At 40.6% G+C, this 19,127-nt stretch overlaps 1 protein-coding gene across 2 annotated transcripts in view; it reads right to left on the minus strand.

Moving 5' to 3' along the window:
- LOC136857100 (leukocyte receptor cluster member 8 homolog) overlaps positions 1–19,127 on the minus strand; it is a 297,050-nt gene that overhangs the window by 26,334 nt on the left and 251,589 nt on the right. For both annotated transcript variants that reach the window (XM_067135497.2, XM_067135498.2), the window contains one exon: positions 6,657–6,855. In XM_067135497.2, the coding sequence (XP_066991598.1) occupies positions 6,657–6,855 (199 nt within the window). The remainder of the gene's footprint in view (positions 1–6,656; positions 6,856–19,127) is intronic.

The following is a 19,127-nucleotide window of genomic DNA, read 5'->3' on the forward strand; positions in this document are numbered from 1 at the left end:
CAGATATTTTACATTCAGGTCAAATTGACTGTATCGCTATTGACCTATCCAATATTTTTGATAGGGTAATTATGGGAGACCACTGGCAAAAAATAGTACTATTGCACTAGACAAGAGAATGAGAATGGGTGGGTATATACAGGGTACGGCAGAAATACCTGACGAATTTCAAACGTAAATAACTCGGCTACCTAACAAACCATTTAAAGATTTATTGCACAGTTGGAAAGAGTAGCATTTGTCATTTGCATCACATACACATACACACTAGGTTTTGAAAATAATGTCATCCAAATGCCGACAGCGCTGAAGCCTCTGAAGCCTCTCCCTGAAGTTCCGCATGACTCGCTTGAGCATGTCTTGTGGTATTGCCTCGATTTCTTCACGGATGGCTGCTTTCAGGTCATGTAGTGTTTGTGGCTTACGTCGAAAGATGCGATCCTTCATATATCCCCCCACCGAGCTCGATAGCTGCAGTCGCTTAAGTGCGGCCAGTATCCAGTATTCGGGAGATAGTGGGTTCGAATCCCACTGTCGGCAGCCCCGAAGAGGGTTTTCCGCGGTTTCCCACTTTCGCACCAGGCAAATAATGGGGCTGTACCCTAATTAAGGCCACGGCCGCTTCCTTCCCATTCCTAGCCCTTTCCTGTCCCATCGTCGCCATAAAACCTATCTGTGTCGGTGCGACGTAAAGCAACTTGCAAATATCCCCGAAGGAAGAAATTGCACGGGGCGAGGTCAGGGGAACGGGCTGGCCATGGAATATTACCCCGTAAGGAGATGAGATGTCCTGGAAACATTTCTCTGAGGAGACCCATCGACGCCCTGGCTGCGTGTGCAGTGGCACCATCTTGTTGGAACCACACAGCAGGATTCCCTAAGTTGGTGGGTGTCGGCTGCAGGAAGTTGCGTAACAGCTGTATGTAACGATCTAATGTTACAGTTCTGTCCTCCTCTTCAAAAAAGTAAGGGCCTACAATTCCAAAATCAGCGACAGCGCACCAAACAGTAACATGCTCACTGTGGAGAGGTCACTCATGGAGCTGTTGAAGATTGGTTGCGGACCAGTACCGAAAATTTTGTTTATTAACGTAGCCTGACAAATGAAAGTGCGCTTCATCACTTGCCAGGACACTGGTGTCAGCTGCTACAGCTTCCAGGATAGTCTCACAACATGCTCTGCGGATGGCCCAATCACTTTCACCGAGTTTCTGAACACCCACCTTTTTGTACGGATGGAACTTCATGTCTGCGTGTAAAATCCTCCTTACGGTGCGATCCGAGAGTCCCATAGCACGTGAATGCCTACGCACCAAACGTTGAGGAGATTGCGTAACGGCGTCTCACTGCATGGACGGTCTCTGGTGTTCAGACGCTACGAGGCCTACCAGGTGGCTTCGTTTTCACACTCGAACCACGTTTTCTCAAACTGTTCACCCATAACAGAAGGGTGTTCCTGCTCGAAACTTTCTCATGTCTATTTAAGCCAAACTGTCTGCGAAACTAATGCTGTGTTGTGGTAACAGAGTCGGCATTTTTTAAGTAAGTCTCAATCACGAAATCTCAATGTTCGGCACTCCACGCCATGCTAGCGACTGGCTGGCTGAATGACTAGCCCGGACGAGGCGACGCATGTGTTCTCCAAGGCTAAGGCCAATACCGCGTGCACCATGACAATAACACCTGTTTGAAAGCTGTGGCCAATATGACCTTTAGTTCGCTCCAATCTACTGTATGTGACAAATAGCAAACCCTGCTCTTTCAAACTGCGCAACATAACTGTGAATGGCTTGTTGCATTGCGGAGTTATTTACGCCTGAAATTCGTCAGGTATTTCTACTGCACCCTGTATCTAGAAACCAGAATGGGAAAGCACTATTTGATCCTGTAATCATTAAGAGTGGAATTCCTCGAGGCAGTATTATGGGTCCTTTCTTCTTAGCGTTTTCCCGCTGGTGCAGAGCCTGCTGTTCTAATCATGGCTCGCTGTTTTGAATGGTCTTGCGCATTGTGTGGTCTTCAGTCCAGAATCTTCATATCCACATTCACTGTGTCATGCCAGCGCTGTTTTGGATGTCTGCGTGGTGGCTGTCCATTAATTTCAAACGTGTGGCTACTGCTCCAGGTGCAGAACGCAGGACGTGACCATACCATTGGAGACGTTTTTCCCGAGCCTTGTCAGTGATGGATGCAATGCCCATTTGCTGGCGGATGATGATGTTTTTGACATGATGCAGGAGTATGATGCCCATCGACCAGTGGAGCACGCAAATTTCCACGGCGTGTAATTGGCGCGCTGTAGCTTTGTCAGCTGGTCGACATTCAGCACTGTATAAAGCAACAGGACGTATTACCATGAGGTATATTTTGGTCTTCAGATATAGTGGCATCCTTTTGTTGCAGAGTACGCCTATGACTTCCCTCCATCTCATCCATGCCGCCTGTATCCTACTTCGTACTTCATCACGTATCCCACCATTAGTCTGTAGGCGAGATCCTAGATACTAGAAGCTTACAATCTTCGTGGTAAGGTCTCTCCATCAACTTGAATTGAGGCGTTGCTTGGGATGGTTTCCAGGTATTCGGTCTTTTCGTTCAAGTCCAAGACCGTACTGTGAGATACTGCTGTTCCAATTTTCAACTTGACACTGCAATCCACTTCTGGTGGTATCAGCAAGTGCGACATCATCTGCGTTTAAGAGAGTCCAAGGGATACTTCTCTACAGGCCCCGTGTTATTGTGTCCATGACAAGAACAAAGAGCAATGGAGACAATGCGGAGGTGTACACCGACTTTCACTGGGAAGCTCTCCGAGGTGCATGGTATGACTTGTAGCGTTTGTGTAAAGCATTTTGATCCAACTGATAAGCATTTCTGGTACACCATGGTCACGAAGTGCATACCAGATCACACGATGTGGAACACAGTCGAAAACCTTTTCAAGATCCAGGAAGGCCACATGCAGTGACCATTGATTCTCTCTATGCTTTTCAATGAGCATTCTGGCAATAAAGATGGTGTCGGTTGTTTCAGGACTTTTGACGAATCCGCACTGCTTGGTATTAATCCAGACAATATCACAAAGTTGCAAATCAAGGATTCTCTTAAAAATCTTCATTGTATGCGACAGGAGGCGAATTGGACGGTAATTTGCACTCTCTGCTGGGTCACCTTTTCCCTTAAAGATAGGCGTAATGCTTGTAGCCCAATCACTGGGAACAGAGCCAGATTCAACTAGGGTATTAAAAAGTTGGTAAGCCAGGTGATCGCAGGTTCTTTTAATTCCTGCAATTTCCACAAGTCTGCCGGAAGATCACCGGGTCCTCGCGCTTTTTAGTTCTTCATACTCCTGATGGCATTGGTGACTTCCTCTGGTGCGATGTGTGAGATAGGACCTGCTGTTGGATTACTTTCTGGAATAGGAAGATGTGGGAACTCAATGTTGGAAATCTCTTCAAAGTGTTGTTGCCAACGTTTGAGGATGTCCTGTTTGTGTTGGAATTGCTGACCATCTTTACCTTTCATGCACACACAGTGCTCAATATCCTGTGCAGACTTTGCTCTAGCTTTGGGCAGACGAAAGATAGTTTTCTCTCCTTCCTTTGAATCCAGTGTTGCATACAGGTCATTATAGTGACAGCGCCTAGCTTCAGTGACAGCTTTCTTAGCCTCACATTTGGCTATAAAATATCTTTCCCTGTTCTCTGGAGTCTTTTGTGAAACCCAGTTTCTATATGCCTTCTTGGACTTGGGTTGTCCATTACCATGTTTGTTTGTCAATACAGCGGGAACTAGGTTTTGTTGTACCCAAGGTTGCTGTGGCGGTTGCAGTGACAGATTTGCAGAATGCCGTTCAGGTGTTATCAATCGCATTCGGGTCGATGAGAGGAAAATTTACACTGTCTGTTGGGGTTTCCTTTTGGTCTTTAAGCTTCAAACACTTGATCTTTTTGGGGGCACTTATTCCTCCACTTCTACGATGTTTACAGATACTGAAGTCTGTCGTCATGAACAGCGTATGTTGAGGGACTACACAGTCGGATGGTATGACCTTCACATCTAATCTAGTCATATCACAGCGTCAAACAAGGATAAAGCTGCTATAGTCACCACTAGTGTTTTATGTTTTCATATAAACACATGGGTTTGTTTTTTAACACTTTGAAGATGATGTGGGTTTGTTTTTTAACACTTTGAATTCGATGTCACCACATGTGGGGTGACGGACCCTCATACAAAATATGTCACCCCTCATGGGGTGACACGTTAGTGTGTCCAGGCCTCTCAACTTTAGGCTGTCACGCGAAAGTAGCATGGGCGCGCATTCCCAACGATCTAGTGTCCAAAAGCTTTAAGAAATGTGGAATTTCAAATTCAGTGGACGGTAGTGAGGATGACTATTTGTGGAAAGATGCCAGCGACGAAATTTCCTAAGGTAAACTTCCGATGACGACGAATTGTGAATGACCCGAGTATTGGACCGATTTTACTTATGGTTTTTGTGATCACTTTATTAATTGTAAGCCGTTTGAATTTATATTTGTGGTACATTTGAAGAAAATTAAATAGGTATGCAAGTTATTTGATTTTTTCCCCGCATTTTGCCGTCTCAAATATAGGATGCGGGTCTTACTCGATGGCGGGTGGTATTCGGGATTATACGGTATATATATATAACATAATCTGGAAAAATTGCTGTAGGGGCAACAAACCCCTAAGATCCCTAAAGGAAGGGGTGAAATGTAAAAATCCGAAAAATGACATATTAGTGGAGAGTTCATAGTCTTTGGGGTAGCTGAGATGAACCGTGGCACTTTGGATGCCGTTTGAGCCAAAGTTCATTTCCAATCAGGATGGGGGTTAGAAGGGGCGAAAGAAATGTTCAAAATCACCGAGATAACGGATGTAAGTGTGCATATTCCAGCATAGCTCTCAACCAAACATGAATGACTTACTAATAATAATAATAATAATAATAATAATAATAATAATAATAATATTTCCTTTACGTCCCACTAACTACTTTTACGGTCTTCGGAGAGAATGACTTACTATTTGGGAAAGAAAACTGTAGGGTAAGTCACCCCTATGGGCGGGGCTTGAAAGGGGGTGAAATATTGACATAGAAAACGACCAACATTAAAAGTGAAAATGATGTATATTTCTTTTGCATTTAATTGAACGGTTTAAACAAATCCAGCGCGGTTGAATGAATAAACGCGGGTGAAGCCGCGGGCACCTGCTAGTAAATAAATAAAAATAAAGTTCGGATCCATGATACTGTTGTGAAAACTATTTGGTAACCAACTGCAAAATAGTACTCTTGCAATCGAATTTCTATTAGTTATGTTAGCAACTGAATAAGACCAGTAAGATCACAAACGTAAAAATTTTCTTTCATTTGTGTTGACGAATATGAAATACCAGTTTCCTGAGCTACTCTCCGAAGTGACTTACGTAGAATGACTTGAAGTCTTACCTGCACGTCTTCTAACCTCTCCCGTATGAGAGCTGTTCTCCTTCGCTGTTTTTTCTTATTAGTTACGGGACCAGTACTACGCCACATAGGGACGAGTTCTTGCACGAAATGTTTCGATAGAACTTTCGAACCGGAAACTGTCTACGGGAGTTTTGAAGGCACCTTTTAACTGGTTTCTTCTTCGTGTGTAAATAACACTTTACAAAAATTATTCTCAACAGTGTAAGTACTTAACCATCGCAATAATAATATCCTCATAACACACCTTAAAAGGTACAATGGTTACTAGCGAACTGAGCGAGAGAGAATTATCTCCTGCATCAGCTGTCAACACTTCTCATCTGGCCCAGCTTGATATAAGCCATATGGCACTTGGGGATTCCTGCAGTCTGTGACCAGAAGTGCAAAGTCTTAAATTATAAAGATCTTCATTAGGGTAATCACGTTAACGAATTTGCAAATAAACGGTTCAGATCATTGCACATAGTTATGAGTAATTAGGGGTTGTAGAAAGGATGTAAAGGAAAGAAAGTGCAAGTTTCTGGTAAGACCCTAACTAGAGCACGGTTCCAGTGTATGGGACCCTCACCAGGATTACTTGATTCTAAAACTGGAAAAAATACAAAGAAAATCAGCTTGACTTGTCCTGCGTGATTTCCGACAAAGGTGTAGCGTTACGAAAATGTTGCAAAATTTGGGCAGAAAAGACTTGGTAGAATGTAGACAAGCTGCTCGACTAAGTGGTATGTTCTGAACTGTCAGAGGAGAGATGGTGTGGAATGGCACTAATAGATGAATAAGTTTGAGTGGTGTTTTAAAAAGTAGGAAAGATCACAATATGAAGATAAAGGTGGAATTGAAGAAGTCAAGTTGGGGCAAATATTAGTTTATAGGAAGAGGTGTTAAGGACAGGATTAATTTACCAAGGGAGATGTTCAACAAATTCACAAATTCTTTGCAATTATTTAAGAAAAGCCTGTGGAAACAACAGATAGAAAATATACCACATGAGCAACTGTCCTAAATACCGACTAGCGGTGACTGATGAACAGCTACAATCACTCTGGCTATCATCAATTATTTGAAGAATATAACGTATAAATACCACATCAAAGGAAAGCAAATGTATGGTCACAGAAATTTTTAATTTATGATATGAATTTGTTATATGGCTCACCAAGGGTATTTTTTGTGAAGATGTAATATAGGATCCTGTAGGCAGTGAATTCCAGTCTGTTTTCTCCACCTACTTCCGAGTATAACATCTTCAGCTGAGTCTGGCACTGGTTGAATTCCTCGTGGTCTCCCTTCTCCAGAGCAATTCTTGCATGAGTTTCATATACTTGCACAGTGAACTCATCACGGATGCCTTGTACCTGTACAGACAGTACCAGATAAAAGATCAGCAAGAGCAGATTTGAGACAATTGTGAAACTTAGGGCTAAAAAAGAAAAGAGAGCGCTCATACATTTATTTCTGTCAGTATCTCAATTCACTCATCCCAGGGAATAACACAGTAAGTAAAAAAATTCAAGTTCTAAGGGTAAGAATTTTTTGTTTTGTTTTTAAACTATACGAAATCATCGATTCACCAAATGTTGTTACACCATTCTGCATTATGTTAAACAGTTTTTTAAATAAAAGTTTTGGTTGGATTTTGTTTGATTCAAGAAATGAATGAATTATCTGCTTTGGATCGTGAATGAAACACTTTTCCTATATTGAACAGGCATTATTTTCTTATGTGGGCCAGTAAAAAAAGAAGCGTGGAAGTCACATTTGTGTATTGTCAGCTAGTTTAGCAGAGGCAGCTGTGTAAATTCACTGCCAATAATTCATTTACAAGATAACAATGTCCATGTTCACAATAACAAGAGAAAATGTATTACAAATAAGACAATATGACTTATCTGGTTGAAGCCACATTTATCAGCAATATTCAGAATAATAACATGATAACTCAACTTGTTTTTGCCAGGACTGTTTTATATTCTTCAATAATCTAGAAGTAAAATTTGTCTATTACTTCAATATTATGATGAAATTACTAATCTTGTTAGTGTCAATAAAGAGCATTGGCCTTAGTAGGTTACTGCAAAAATGAAAAACTAACATGGTTTTCTGCAGGGATGAGGGATCACACTCTTTGGAGAGTTAAATGTACAGATTTACTGTACACACATACACAAACACAGCCGAGTCACATTATTTCCATCTCCTCTATGTATATTAGGGGCAGGGAACTATAATTTATTTACAAGTGAAACAAAAAATAATGTATTAGTTTTTCACATATATTACACTCATGTACATAGAGAACAAAACACCTTGAAAGACTAGAGATAGAAGTTCATATTCACAGGACATATTCTTTTTAGTATGTTCTGCAGAAACGATTAGAATTTCAGTCACCTAGGTTCAGCACGTGTCCTCTTGCCTAGTAGGCATTGGGCACGGATAACTTGTTCCATGTGTGATGGCATCAACGCCCGGCGTCCTGGGGTACTGCCATCCATGCGCATTCACCTGGTTCCACAGTTAATCTTTGGTGGTTGGCATTGGGTCATAGCGCCGCACCCGGCGTTTCACCATATCCCACACATTTTCGATTGGCAACAAATCCAGTGATCAGGCAGGCCAGGGCAGCAGCCTGACGTCCTGTGACAACAGGAAGGAATGTGTTCGTGAAGCAACATGTGGTCGAGCAGTGTCCTACTGATATATGGAGCCTAGGATGTCGTGCAGAAAGGGTAGGTCTATGGGTTGCAGGATGTCATTGTCGTAGGTCAAACTGGTCACAGAGGCCTGGACACGCATCAACTGTGATTTGTGGTTGTACCCAACAGCACCCCCCTATCATAAGGCCTTAAGTTGGCACTGTATGTCTTGTGCTAATGCAGTCAATATGACACCTCTTCCCCTGTCTGCGGCGAACCAAAATGCGGCCATCATTTTCAAACAAACAGAACCTGGATTCATCCGAAAACACTATCTGCTGGCATTCATGTCCCCAATGACGTTCCATACACCATTGCAGTCCAGCACGTTTATGCACAATAGTCAAATGTAGGCGGAGAAGTGGACAACGCGCCGGCAACCCAGACCGTAATAAACGGTGATGGACTGTCACTCCTGATAGTGCACGATGTGTTACACTGTTCCACAGTTGCGCCAGAGTCGAGGATGATGCAGATCTGTCCTGCGATGCCATTCGGAGGAAGAGTCAGTCTTCTTGGGGGGGGGACTGTGTGGTGCAACCAGACCCATCTCGTCATGTTCTACGGCCTTCTATGAACCATTCTGTACACACCTGTTGCACTGCCGACACACTTCGTCCCACACAAGCAGCAATTTCCTGGATGGATGCATCACATTCTCTCATGCCAAAACTGCTCCTTCTTTCCAACTCATTTGACGGTACGGTTCTCGCATACGTCTATGAGGCATCTTGCAAATCTGCTCGAGTCACACTGATCCATTACCTTTGGTTTATAGCGACAACGAGAGGTGCAGGCACATTTTACCAGTCGGTGCAGGCATCGAGATATCGATAACGACCTTGAACCTGAGGTCTGACATGGTTCCAATGCTACCTTTTCTTCAAAACATAGTAACGCACATGTCCTGCGATTATGAATTTTCTATCTCTAGTCTTTCAAGGTGTTCTGGTTGTCATGAACATGCGTGTACATTAAGGGCCGATTCTATAACCTATGGCTAAAGTAGAACGTAACTTGCGTTTTGAGTAAGAGGATATTTCCGCTCGAGTAATCCCGCATAGCGCTATCAGCAGTAGAAATAGCACATACCTGGTGCATCATTTATCGGCCACTTCGAGGGTCCGATAAGACTTTACCTGCTGGGCAAGTTTTGAGAGCTGAACGTTATTAGCTGTACTTTCTTGGTGACATAGAGCTTAAATTCGCTTAGTACAGTATTTACAATATTAAATAGAAGGAAGGATCCACCTTTCAATACTCCGTTGTTAAGCTGAATCAAATAGAAGTTACAATCTGTTCATTTGAGATCGGTTTCAACACATTTGAAGTGTCATCAGCCAATGAGCAAAGCAGTGCAAAAATTAAGTAATAAAGGTCTAAAAACAACTAACACAATGATCACAGGCAAAAATGTAACACTATTTCGTGCCTACAAGACCTGCCTAGGAACAACTATACATAACTGCATATCAAGTTCGATTTTATAACGAGTTATCCTTCAAGTTTGCATATTAGAACAAGTCCTTTAACTCGTTGTCGATCTCAAATACATCTTACGTCTTCATATGTGAATGCGGCATAACAGGATTGTACTAGACCTGCTTATGAACTTCAACTGCATTTGTTTCGGCATGAAATAGTGGTGTTCGTTTTTACTCTTTTGACTGTGATCATTGTGTTATGAACAACTGGAATTGCTTCGGCACAAAAGTGTTAAATTTTTGCCTGTGATCATTGTGTTAGTTGTTTTTAGACCTTTACGACTTAATTTTTGCACTGCTTTGCTCATTGGCTGATGACACTTCAAATGCGTTGAAACCGGTCCCAAATGAACAGGTTGTAACTTCTATTTGGTTCAACTTAACGGAGTATTGAAAGGTGGATCCTTCCTTCTATTTAATATTGTATATCTCTCTATTCAATATGGAACGATCATGAAATTTTTAACTTTAAACAGTACAGTATGTTCATAAAAGCATGATACCACAACAGTGATCGGTATTGTCCAGCAGGATTTTGAACATGAATGCTTCCCTTTGAGTTGCAACGGTCACACCAGCCTCTCGCATCTACAGTGTTAGGGACACATTTTATATGTCAAGCTTTCATGTAGAAATTTTACAAGGATACAAAATGAAAAATTTATTTGAAAATCATCTCAACGGGCTTTAATTTTCTAATTACAATTTTTCAGTTTTCAGACACCAATTTGTTATATGTATCTGTGGCACCGCAAGTGCCTCGTAGCGTATTGACTAAAGTTAAAATTGAAATAATTGATAAATGGATTCAACCTATTCAATGCAAAAGAATAAGAAATGTAGTAAATTACATTCCCATTTAATAATAAGTAGAAATGGTACCGGTTTCGACCCTAGTCCAGGTCATCGTCAGCCGATTAAAACATGAAAAAAATGCATAGGAAAAGGAAAAGATTAAGTACACTCTGGATCAGAAGAAGAGGCGATATAAATAAACGGGGGTAGACACTGTAAAACTCAGAAGAAGTAAAATGCAAGTCACTCAAAAGAAAACTGCGCAATTTTCTGAGCGGCAGCATGGCAGCACATGCAGCGCTAGGCAAAGTCCGACAAAGTTTACGAATAGCGGAGAACGGTTAAACGAGCCAGTTTTTAAACACTGTCAGGCACAAAGTCACATCACAATCGAACACATACGAAGATCCATAATCGTGCAGGAGTTGAAGACGAGTAGATCCATTGAAGCAACTCGCCTGCTCCCGGTGATCAGCGCGACACATTCAATATCAGGCACTGTGGTTTCAAGCGCCAAAGTAAAATGGAGAATAGCTTGAAGATCCAGTAATTTTCCTCGGTCGCGGGAAAGTAACTATATAGATAAATATAATACAATTCAATATAATTGGATAAGTAATTGTGCTCCTATAGAATAGTATTCTTGAAACCACAGTGCCTGATATTGAATGTGTCGCGCTGATCACTGGGAGCCGGCAAGTTGCTTCAATGGATGTACTTGTCTTCAACTCCTGCACGATTATGGATTTTCGTATGTGTTCGATTGTGATGTGACTTTGTGCCTGACAGTGTTTAAAAACTGGCTCGTTTAACCGTTCTCCGCTATTCGTAAACATTGTGGGACTTTGCCTAGCGCTGTGTGTGCCATGCTGCCGCTCAGAAAATTGCGCACAGTTTTCTTTTGAGTGACTTGTATTTTACTTCTTCTGAGTTTTACAGCGTCTACCCCTGTTCATTTATATCACCTCTTCTACTAATCCGGAGTGTACTTAATCTTTTCCTTTTCCTATGCATTGTTTTTCGTGTTTTAATCGGCTGACGATGACCTGGACTAGGGTCGAAACCGGTACCATTTCTACTTATTAACTGGGAATGTAATTTACTACATTTCTTATTCTTTTGTATTTAATAGGTTGAATCTATTTATCAATTATTTCAATTTTAATTGTAATATTCTTCAATACAGAACAATGAAATTTTTAACTTCAAGCGTATTGACTAATGCACTCACTTTGTATTATGAAGTATGCAGGTTCGAGTCCTCATTATGTCGAGTATTTTTTTTCATAATTAGCTGTTGTATTCATCTGAATGCCCCTTTTCATACGTTCTTTTGTTGAAAATAAATTTCATTGAAATATTTAATCATAATATTATTTATACTACGAAAATGTTTAGTGTGTTTGCTACTTATAGAAAGTGATGTTATGATTAATTCCAGTCATAACTGATCTGCATTTAGGACTGTCACCCAGGTGGCAGATTCCCTATTAATTGTTTACCTAGTCTTCTCGTAAGTTATTTCAAAGAACTTGGAAATCTATCGAACATTTTCCTTAATAAACTATTCCATTCCCGAATTCCTCTTCCTACAAATTGATATTTACCCCAATTTGTCATTTAATCTTCATCTTCCAACTTTATCTTCATAAAGTTAAACATTAAAATGAAATATATATATATATATATATAGATGGCCTAGGGAGCGGTGATAAGGGAACAGGGAACTGGAAATCAAGTAGGGATGACATAAAATTGTTAGTGTTGAACTGTAGAAGTATTGTAAAGAAAGGAACAGAATTAAGTAATTTAATAGATATATATTTACCAGATACTGTAATAGGAGTTGAATCATGGCTGAGAAATGATATAATGGATGCAGAAATTTTCTCACGGCACTGGAGTGTGTATCGTAGAGATAGGATAGGAAAGGTGGGAGGGGGAGTTTTCATTCTGGTGAAAGAAGAATTTGTAAGCTACGAAAAAGTTAAAGATGAGACACATGAAATTCTAGGTGTAAGGCTCATTTCTAAAGATAATAGGCAACTTGATATATTTGGAGTGTACAGATCGGGAAAGGGTAGCACTGATGCGGATTCGGAATTATTTGATAGGATAGTCAGCTATGTGGGAAACGACATGGAAAGAAATGCGATTGTAGCGGGAGATCTGAATTTGCCAGATGTCAATTGGGAAGGAAATGCGAACGACAGGAAGCATGACCAACAAATGGCAAATAAGTTAATATGGGAAGGACAGCTGATTCAGAAAGTGATGAAACCAACCAGGGGGAAAAATATTTAGGATGTGGTGCTGATAAAACCAGATGAGCTCTATAGGGAAACTGAAGTAATAGATGGTATTAGTGATCATGAAGCTGTTTTTGTGGTAGTTAAAAATAAATGTGATAGAAAGGAAGGTCTTAAAAGTAGGACTGTTAAGCAGTACCATATGGCTGATAAAGCAGGTATGAGGCAGTTTCTAAAAAGTAACTATGATCGGTGGAAAACGGTAAATAAAAATGTAAACAGACTCTGGGATAGGTTTAAAGAAATTGTTGAGGAATGCGAAAACAGGTTTGTACCTTTAAGGGTGGTAAGGAATAGTAAAGACCCACCTTATTATAATAGAGAAATAAAGAGACTATTTCTTTCCAGTCTGCACCTCCTTCTTAGAGTTAGAAATGGCTGTGGAAGTAAGGAGAAATTGAAGGAACTTACTAGAAAATTGAATCTAGCAAAGAAGGCAGCTAAGGATAACATGATGGCAAGCGTTATTGGCAGTCATACAAATTTTAGTGAAAAATGGAACGGTATGTATAGGTATTTTAAGGCAGAAACAGGTTCCAAGAAGTACATTCCAGGAATAATTAATGAACAAGGGGAGTGTGTATGTGAGGATCTTCAAAAGGCAGAAGTATTCAGTTAGCAGTATGTAAAGATTGTTGGTTACAAGGATGATGTCGAGATAGAGGAGGAGACTAAGGCCAAAGAAGTGATACAATTTACATATGATAACAATGACATTTACAATACGATACAAAAGTTGGAAACTAGAAAAGCGGCTGGAATTGATCAGATTTCTGGGGATATACTAAAGACAATGGGTTGGGATATAGTACCATATCTGAAGTACTTATTTGATTATTGTTTGGCCGAAGGAGCTATACCAGATGAATGGAGAGTTGCTATAGTAGCCCCTGTGTATAAAGGAAAGGGTGATAGACATAAAGCTGAAAATTACAGGCCAGTAAGTTTGACATGCATTGTATGTAAGCTTTGGGAAGGCGTTCTTTCTGATTATATTAGACATGTTTGTGAAATTAATAACTGGTTCAATAGAAGGCAATTCGGTTTTAGGAAAGGTTATTCCACTGAGGCTCAACTTGTAGGATTCCAGCAAGATATAGCAGATATCTTGGATTCTGGAGGTCAAATGGACTGTATCGTGATTGACATGTCTAAAGCATTTGATAGGGTGGATCATGGGAGACTACTGGCAAAAATGAGTGCAATTGGACTAGACAAAAGAGTGACTGAATGGGTTGCTATATTTCTAGAAAATAGATCTCAGAGAGTTAGAGTAGGCAAAGCTTTATCTGACCCTGTAATAGTTGAGAGGGGAGTTCCTCAGGGCAGTGTTATCGGACCTTCATGTTTTCTTATATATATAAATGATATGAGTAAAGGAGTGGAATCGGAGGTAAGGCTTTTTGTGGATGATGATATTCTCTATAGAGTGATAAATAAGTTACAAGATTGTGAGCAACTGCAACGTGACCTCGAAAATATTGTGAGATGGACAGCAGGCAATGGTATGTTGATAAACGGGGCTAAAAGTCACGTTGTGAGTTTCACAAATAGGAAAAGTCCTCTCAGTTTTAATTACTGCGTTGATGGGGTGAAAGTTCCTTTTGGGGATCATTGTAAGTATCTAGGTGTTAATATAAGGAAAGATCTTCATTGGGGTAATCACATAAATGGGACTGTAAATAAAGGGTACCGATCTCTGCACATGGTTATGAGGGTGTTTAGGGGTTGTAGTAAGGATGTAAAGGAGAGGGCATATAAGTCTCTGGTAAGACCCCCAACTAGAGTATGGTTCCAGTGTATGGGACCCTCACCAGGATTACCTGATTCAAGAACTGGAAAAAAACCAAAGAAAAGCAGCTCGATTTGTTCTGGGTGATTTCCGACAAAAGAGTAGCTTTACAAAAATGTTGCAATGTTTGGGTTGGGAAGAATTGAGAGAAAGAAGAAGAGCTGCTCGACTAAGTGGTATGTTCCGAGCTGTCAGCGGAGAGATGGCGTGGAATGACATTAGTAGACGAATAGGTTTGAATGGCGTCTATAAAAGTAGGAAAGATCACAATATGAAGATAAAGTTGGAATTCAAGAGGACAAACTGGGGCAAATATTCATTTATAGGGAGGGGAGTTAGGGATTGGAATAACTTACCAAGGGAGATGTTCAATAAATTTCCAATTTCTTTGAAATCATTTCGGAAAAGGCTAGGAAAGCAACAGATACGGAATCTGCCACCTGGGCGACTGCCCTAAATGCAGATCAGTATTGATTTATTGAAAAAAGAGTTTTGCCTGTACATTGCTCAGAATTTAAAAAGGATGGTATTTCTGCATCAGTCGTGCTCACAATAACAAGGAAATGCACTTTTTACTTTTCCGTAATTTCTGTCTGTCAGTCTGTATGTATGTATGTATATGCATCACGAGAAAACGGCTGAAGAGAATTTAATGAAAATCGGTACACAAAGTCTGGTAATAAGTCGCTACAATCTAAGCCATAAATAATTTTATTCACGCCGGCTGAAATGGTAGTTTAGGGGATGGCCTAAAATTTAATTCTCAAATATTTATGTTATTAGTGGTTATATCTTAATGGAAATTGGTATACAAAGTCGATGAATAAGTCACTGTAATCTAGGCCATAAATATTTTTACTCATGCTGAGTGAAATGGTAGTTTAGGGGTAGGCCTTAAATTTAATTCCCACATAATTATGTTATTACTGGTCGTATTGATAAATACTATATAACTAAAGTTATATACTTTCCGATCATTTATGCCTTATACATTGTTACCATACCAGCTATGATCAGAGATATTCATGAATTTTGGATTTTTGTTACGTCTTTATTGGCCGAGTCACGGGAAAATGGGTAGACAGGTTTTATTACAATTGGTATGTAAAGTCTGAGAATAAGGAACTACAGTGTACGCTATAAATATTTTTATAAGACGCTCTAAGATCACAGAGTCGAAAGAAAACTAAATGTGAAGGCCTACAATGTAGAAAGCTAATAAATAACATTACACTGACCATTGTTTGTTGTGACATGCTTTGTCTTCTGTTGCCACTCTTCTCCGATAGATAGGATTACTGCTGTGTACCGAGTATTTTTTAAAAAACTTGCCTTACGCCGCACCGACACAGATAGGTCTTTTGGCGGCAATGGGATAGTAAAGGGGTATGAGTATGAAAGAAGTGGCCTTGACCTTAATTAAGGTATAGCCTCAGCATTTGCCTGGTGCGAAAATGGGAATCCACGGAATAACATTTTCAAGTCTAAGATCACAAGTCTGCTGGGGTTCGAATGCACTATCTCCTGGATGCAAGATCACAGCTGCGCATCCCTAACCACACAGCCAGCTCGCCCAGTTGTACGAGTGTAACAGTCTGCCTAAATATTGGCGGGAAGTAGCTAGGGAGTTAGGTAACTTTCTTCTTTAGCATGCCATTCCTCAGGTTCATACATTTTCTGATACTACTGGTACATAACATACTGGTTCATCATAGCATTCGCGCTATTCAATCCCTACTATGAGGCACTGATTGCAATGAGAAGTGTGCATATTTAACGGAATAATGGCAGAGAAGTGTTCACGGCTGTCTGCGGCCTGGTCATTCAAGCTCTGGAATTTTGAACTCTTAGATCGGCACCGTAGTACTGTTCGTTAAAAGTGAGAACGTGCAGTTTTTCATTTGATCGAGTAATTTATGATAACATTGCTTTTAATCGCTACATTCCCACTGACGTTTTTGTAATGACCTACGTAGATTTCAGTTAGGAAAACCACAAAGTCAGTCTTTCTGAGAATCCCGTATTTATTATTATTTAGCGTATGGCATACAAATACGTTATTACAAATGAACAAAAATAACCAATGAACCAATCTACAAACAAATATCTAGATCTTGTATGTACTCAATACATTTTGGGGTTGCCATCAAGAAGTCTTCATATGGCCCTCCATATGCTCTGATGCTGCATTCCTCCCTGATGTGTTTAATAGTTTGTCGCGGTGCACCACAGTCGCATAGCGGCGAGGAGAGCATTAGCCATTTAAAAAGTGAATCCCCACATCTTCCGTGTCCCGTCCTGAGTCGGTTGAGCATTGACCATACCTTGCGGGGTTGATCAAACCCTGGAACTGTCTTATCGATGCATGGCATTTTCTGGCATATAGCTGGAGCATTTTGCATCCATTCTTCCCTCCAGGAATCGGTGATGTTGAATCCGATGTGATTGATCTCGGCTGCAAGAGGTGGATGTCTCGAACGAAGTCGTTTGATTTTGAGGTCTGAGATGTCAGAGTGTACCGGTAGTCCAGGGTTTGCTAGGATCTTGTTGTATTCTCTGATCAAAGCTACTTTCCTTCGCAGGTTAGGAGGTGGTATGTTACTTAGGACAGGCAGCCAGATTGTGGGAGTAGACCTGATTGTTCCTGTAATAATGCGCATAGTACTATTAAGTTGGACATCAACTTTGTTAGTATGGGCGCTGTTCAACCATACTGGTGCGCAGTACTCCGCCGCAGAATATACCAGGCTCAACGCAGACGTCCGCAGAGTTGTGGCGGATGATCCCCACGTGGTTCCACAAAGCTTTTGTATGATGATGTTTCTTGTTCTCAGTTTCGCAGCAGTTTTTGTGAGATGTGATTTAAACGACAGGGTCCTGTCTAGCGTGACTCCAAGATATGTTGGTTCCTTATTGTGGGTAAGTTGTGTACCATCAAAGTAGACTTCCAGAGTCCTATTGGATTGTCTGTTGTTGAGATGGAAGCAAGTCACCTCTGTTTTTGATGCATTAGGTCGAAGCCTCCATTTACGAAAATACTCTGCAAGCACAGACAAATCAGATGTTAGAGTTTCTTCCATGGGTTCGAAGTGAGTGTGCCTAGTTGCAATGACCCAATCATCAGCATATCCAAACTTTTTGCTGACAGTTTCTGGCATATCAACAATGTAAAGGCTAAAGAGCAGTGGGGCTAGAACAGAACCTTGGGGGAGACCATTTTGGAGGAATTTCTGGCCACTGGTTTTGTTTCCCATAACAACCTGAAATCCACTGTTTCCAATCATGTTATCAATAAGCTTCGTAATTTGTTGGCATGGAATGATCTTCATCAGCTTGTAGAGTAGGCCTTGCCGCCAGACGGTATCATAGGCTGCTGATAAATCAATGAAAGCCACAGATGTTTTCATCATCTTCTGAAAGCGTGCTTCAATATGTGATGTGAGTGCCAAAACTTGATCTGCGCAACTTCGGTTGGGACGAAAGCCAGCTTGTTCTACAGGGATCGCCGAAAGTATTGTTTGGCCAATCCTGTTAATCAGTACTCGTTCCAAGAGTTTATATATAACACTAAGTAATGCAATTGGACGGTAGCTTTGCACAAGATCTGCACGTTTTCCTGGTTTAAGGAGAGCAATTATCTTGGCACGTTTAAGCTCTTGAGGTACGTTTCCTGTTTTTAGCATTGAGAGAATCCCGTAGCGAAGCACAGGTACATCAGCTAGTTATCAATAAATGTAAGCATACGGAACTAAACAACATCACAGAGCAAACTGCAAATAGAGGACCGTGGAGACAATTCACAGAAACCTGCAGATAGAATGCTCAAAGGAGCATAAGTCCATAAGGAAGATGTGTGTATAGGCCTTTAAGTATATGAAGGGCCGGAGGGGAAAACTGAGTCATTAATCCTTTGTGTCTTGCCAGTAGTTTCAAGTACCGGCTCATATTTAGCAGTATATAAAACTATAGTAGGCAAGGAAAGTTGTGTTGTGTTCTGTGGATACTTCGTAATGCCAACAGAAGTCATTAGTGTCTCCTTGGTAGTGTGGTTAGTAATAACGATACCAGAGAGAAGCACCAAATTAGCTTGGGTTACTCAAACTTTCATCTGGTATCCAAGCACTGACATTTTGCTTCCCTTTAGTTGATGGAAGCCTGAAATATGTAATTATTTTTCATATTATGGTGTGAGACATTGTAAATTATAAAATTAAATAGTTGGCATGCAGCAGAGTCACTTGATCTAGCTTTTATTCTTTGAAATGTAGTAGGTACTTCAAAGTACCCACAGAACTATAGGCATCCCATGCTTCTTATTCTCTTTGGTAACCATGGTTTGTTTATGTTGATCAGATGTGATTGTTGAAGACTTGTTTTATATGTGTTGTGTTAATTATACATGAACTGTATAACAGGATATCATGAGTAAACACAAGAAACTATCAGTGGATGATATTAGCAATTTTCTGGCTGGTATAACAGATACTGAAGTATTATCTGATGTGAGTGATTGCAATAGTGATGAAAAGAGTGTGTGCAAAACACATGGTC

Source organism: Anabrus simplex, chromosome 1 (genome assembly GCF_040414725.1).
Source record: "Anabrus simplex isolate iqAnaSimp1 chromosome 1, ASM4041472v1, whole genome shotgun sequence".
NCBI classification, from domain to species: domain Eukaryota; kingdom Metazoa; phylum Arthropoda; class Insecta; order Orthoptera; family Tettigoniidae; genus Anabrus; species Anabrus simplex.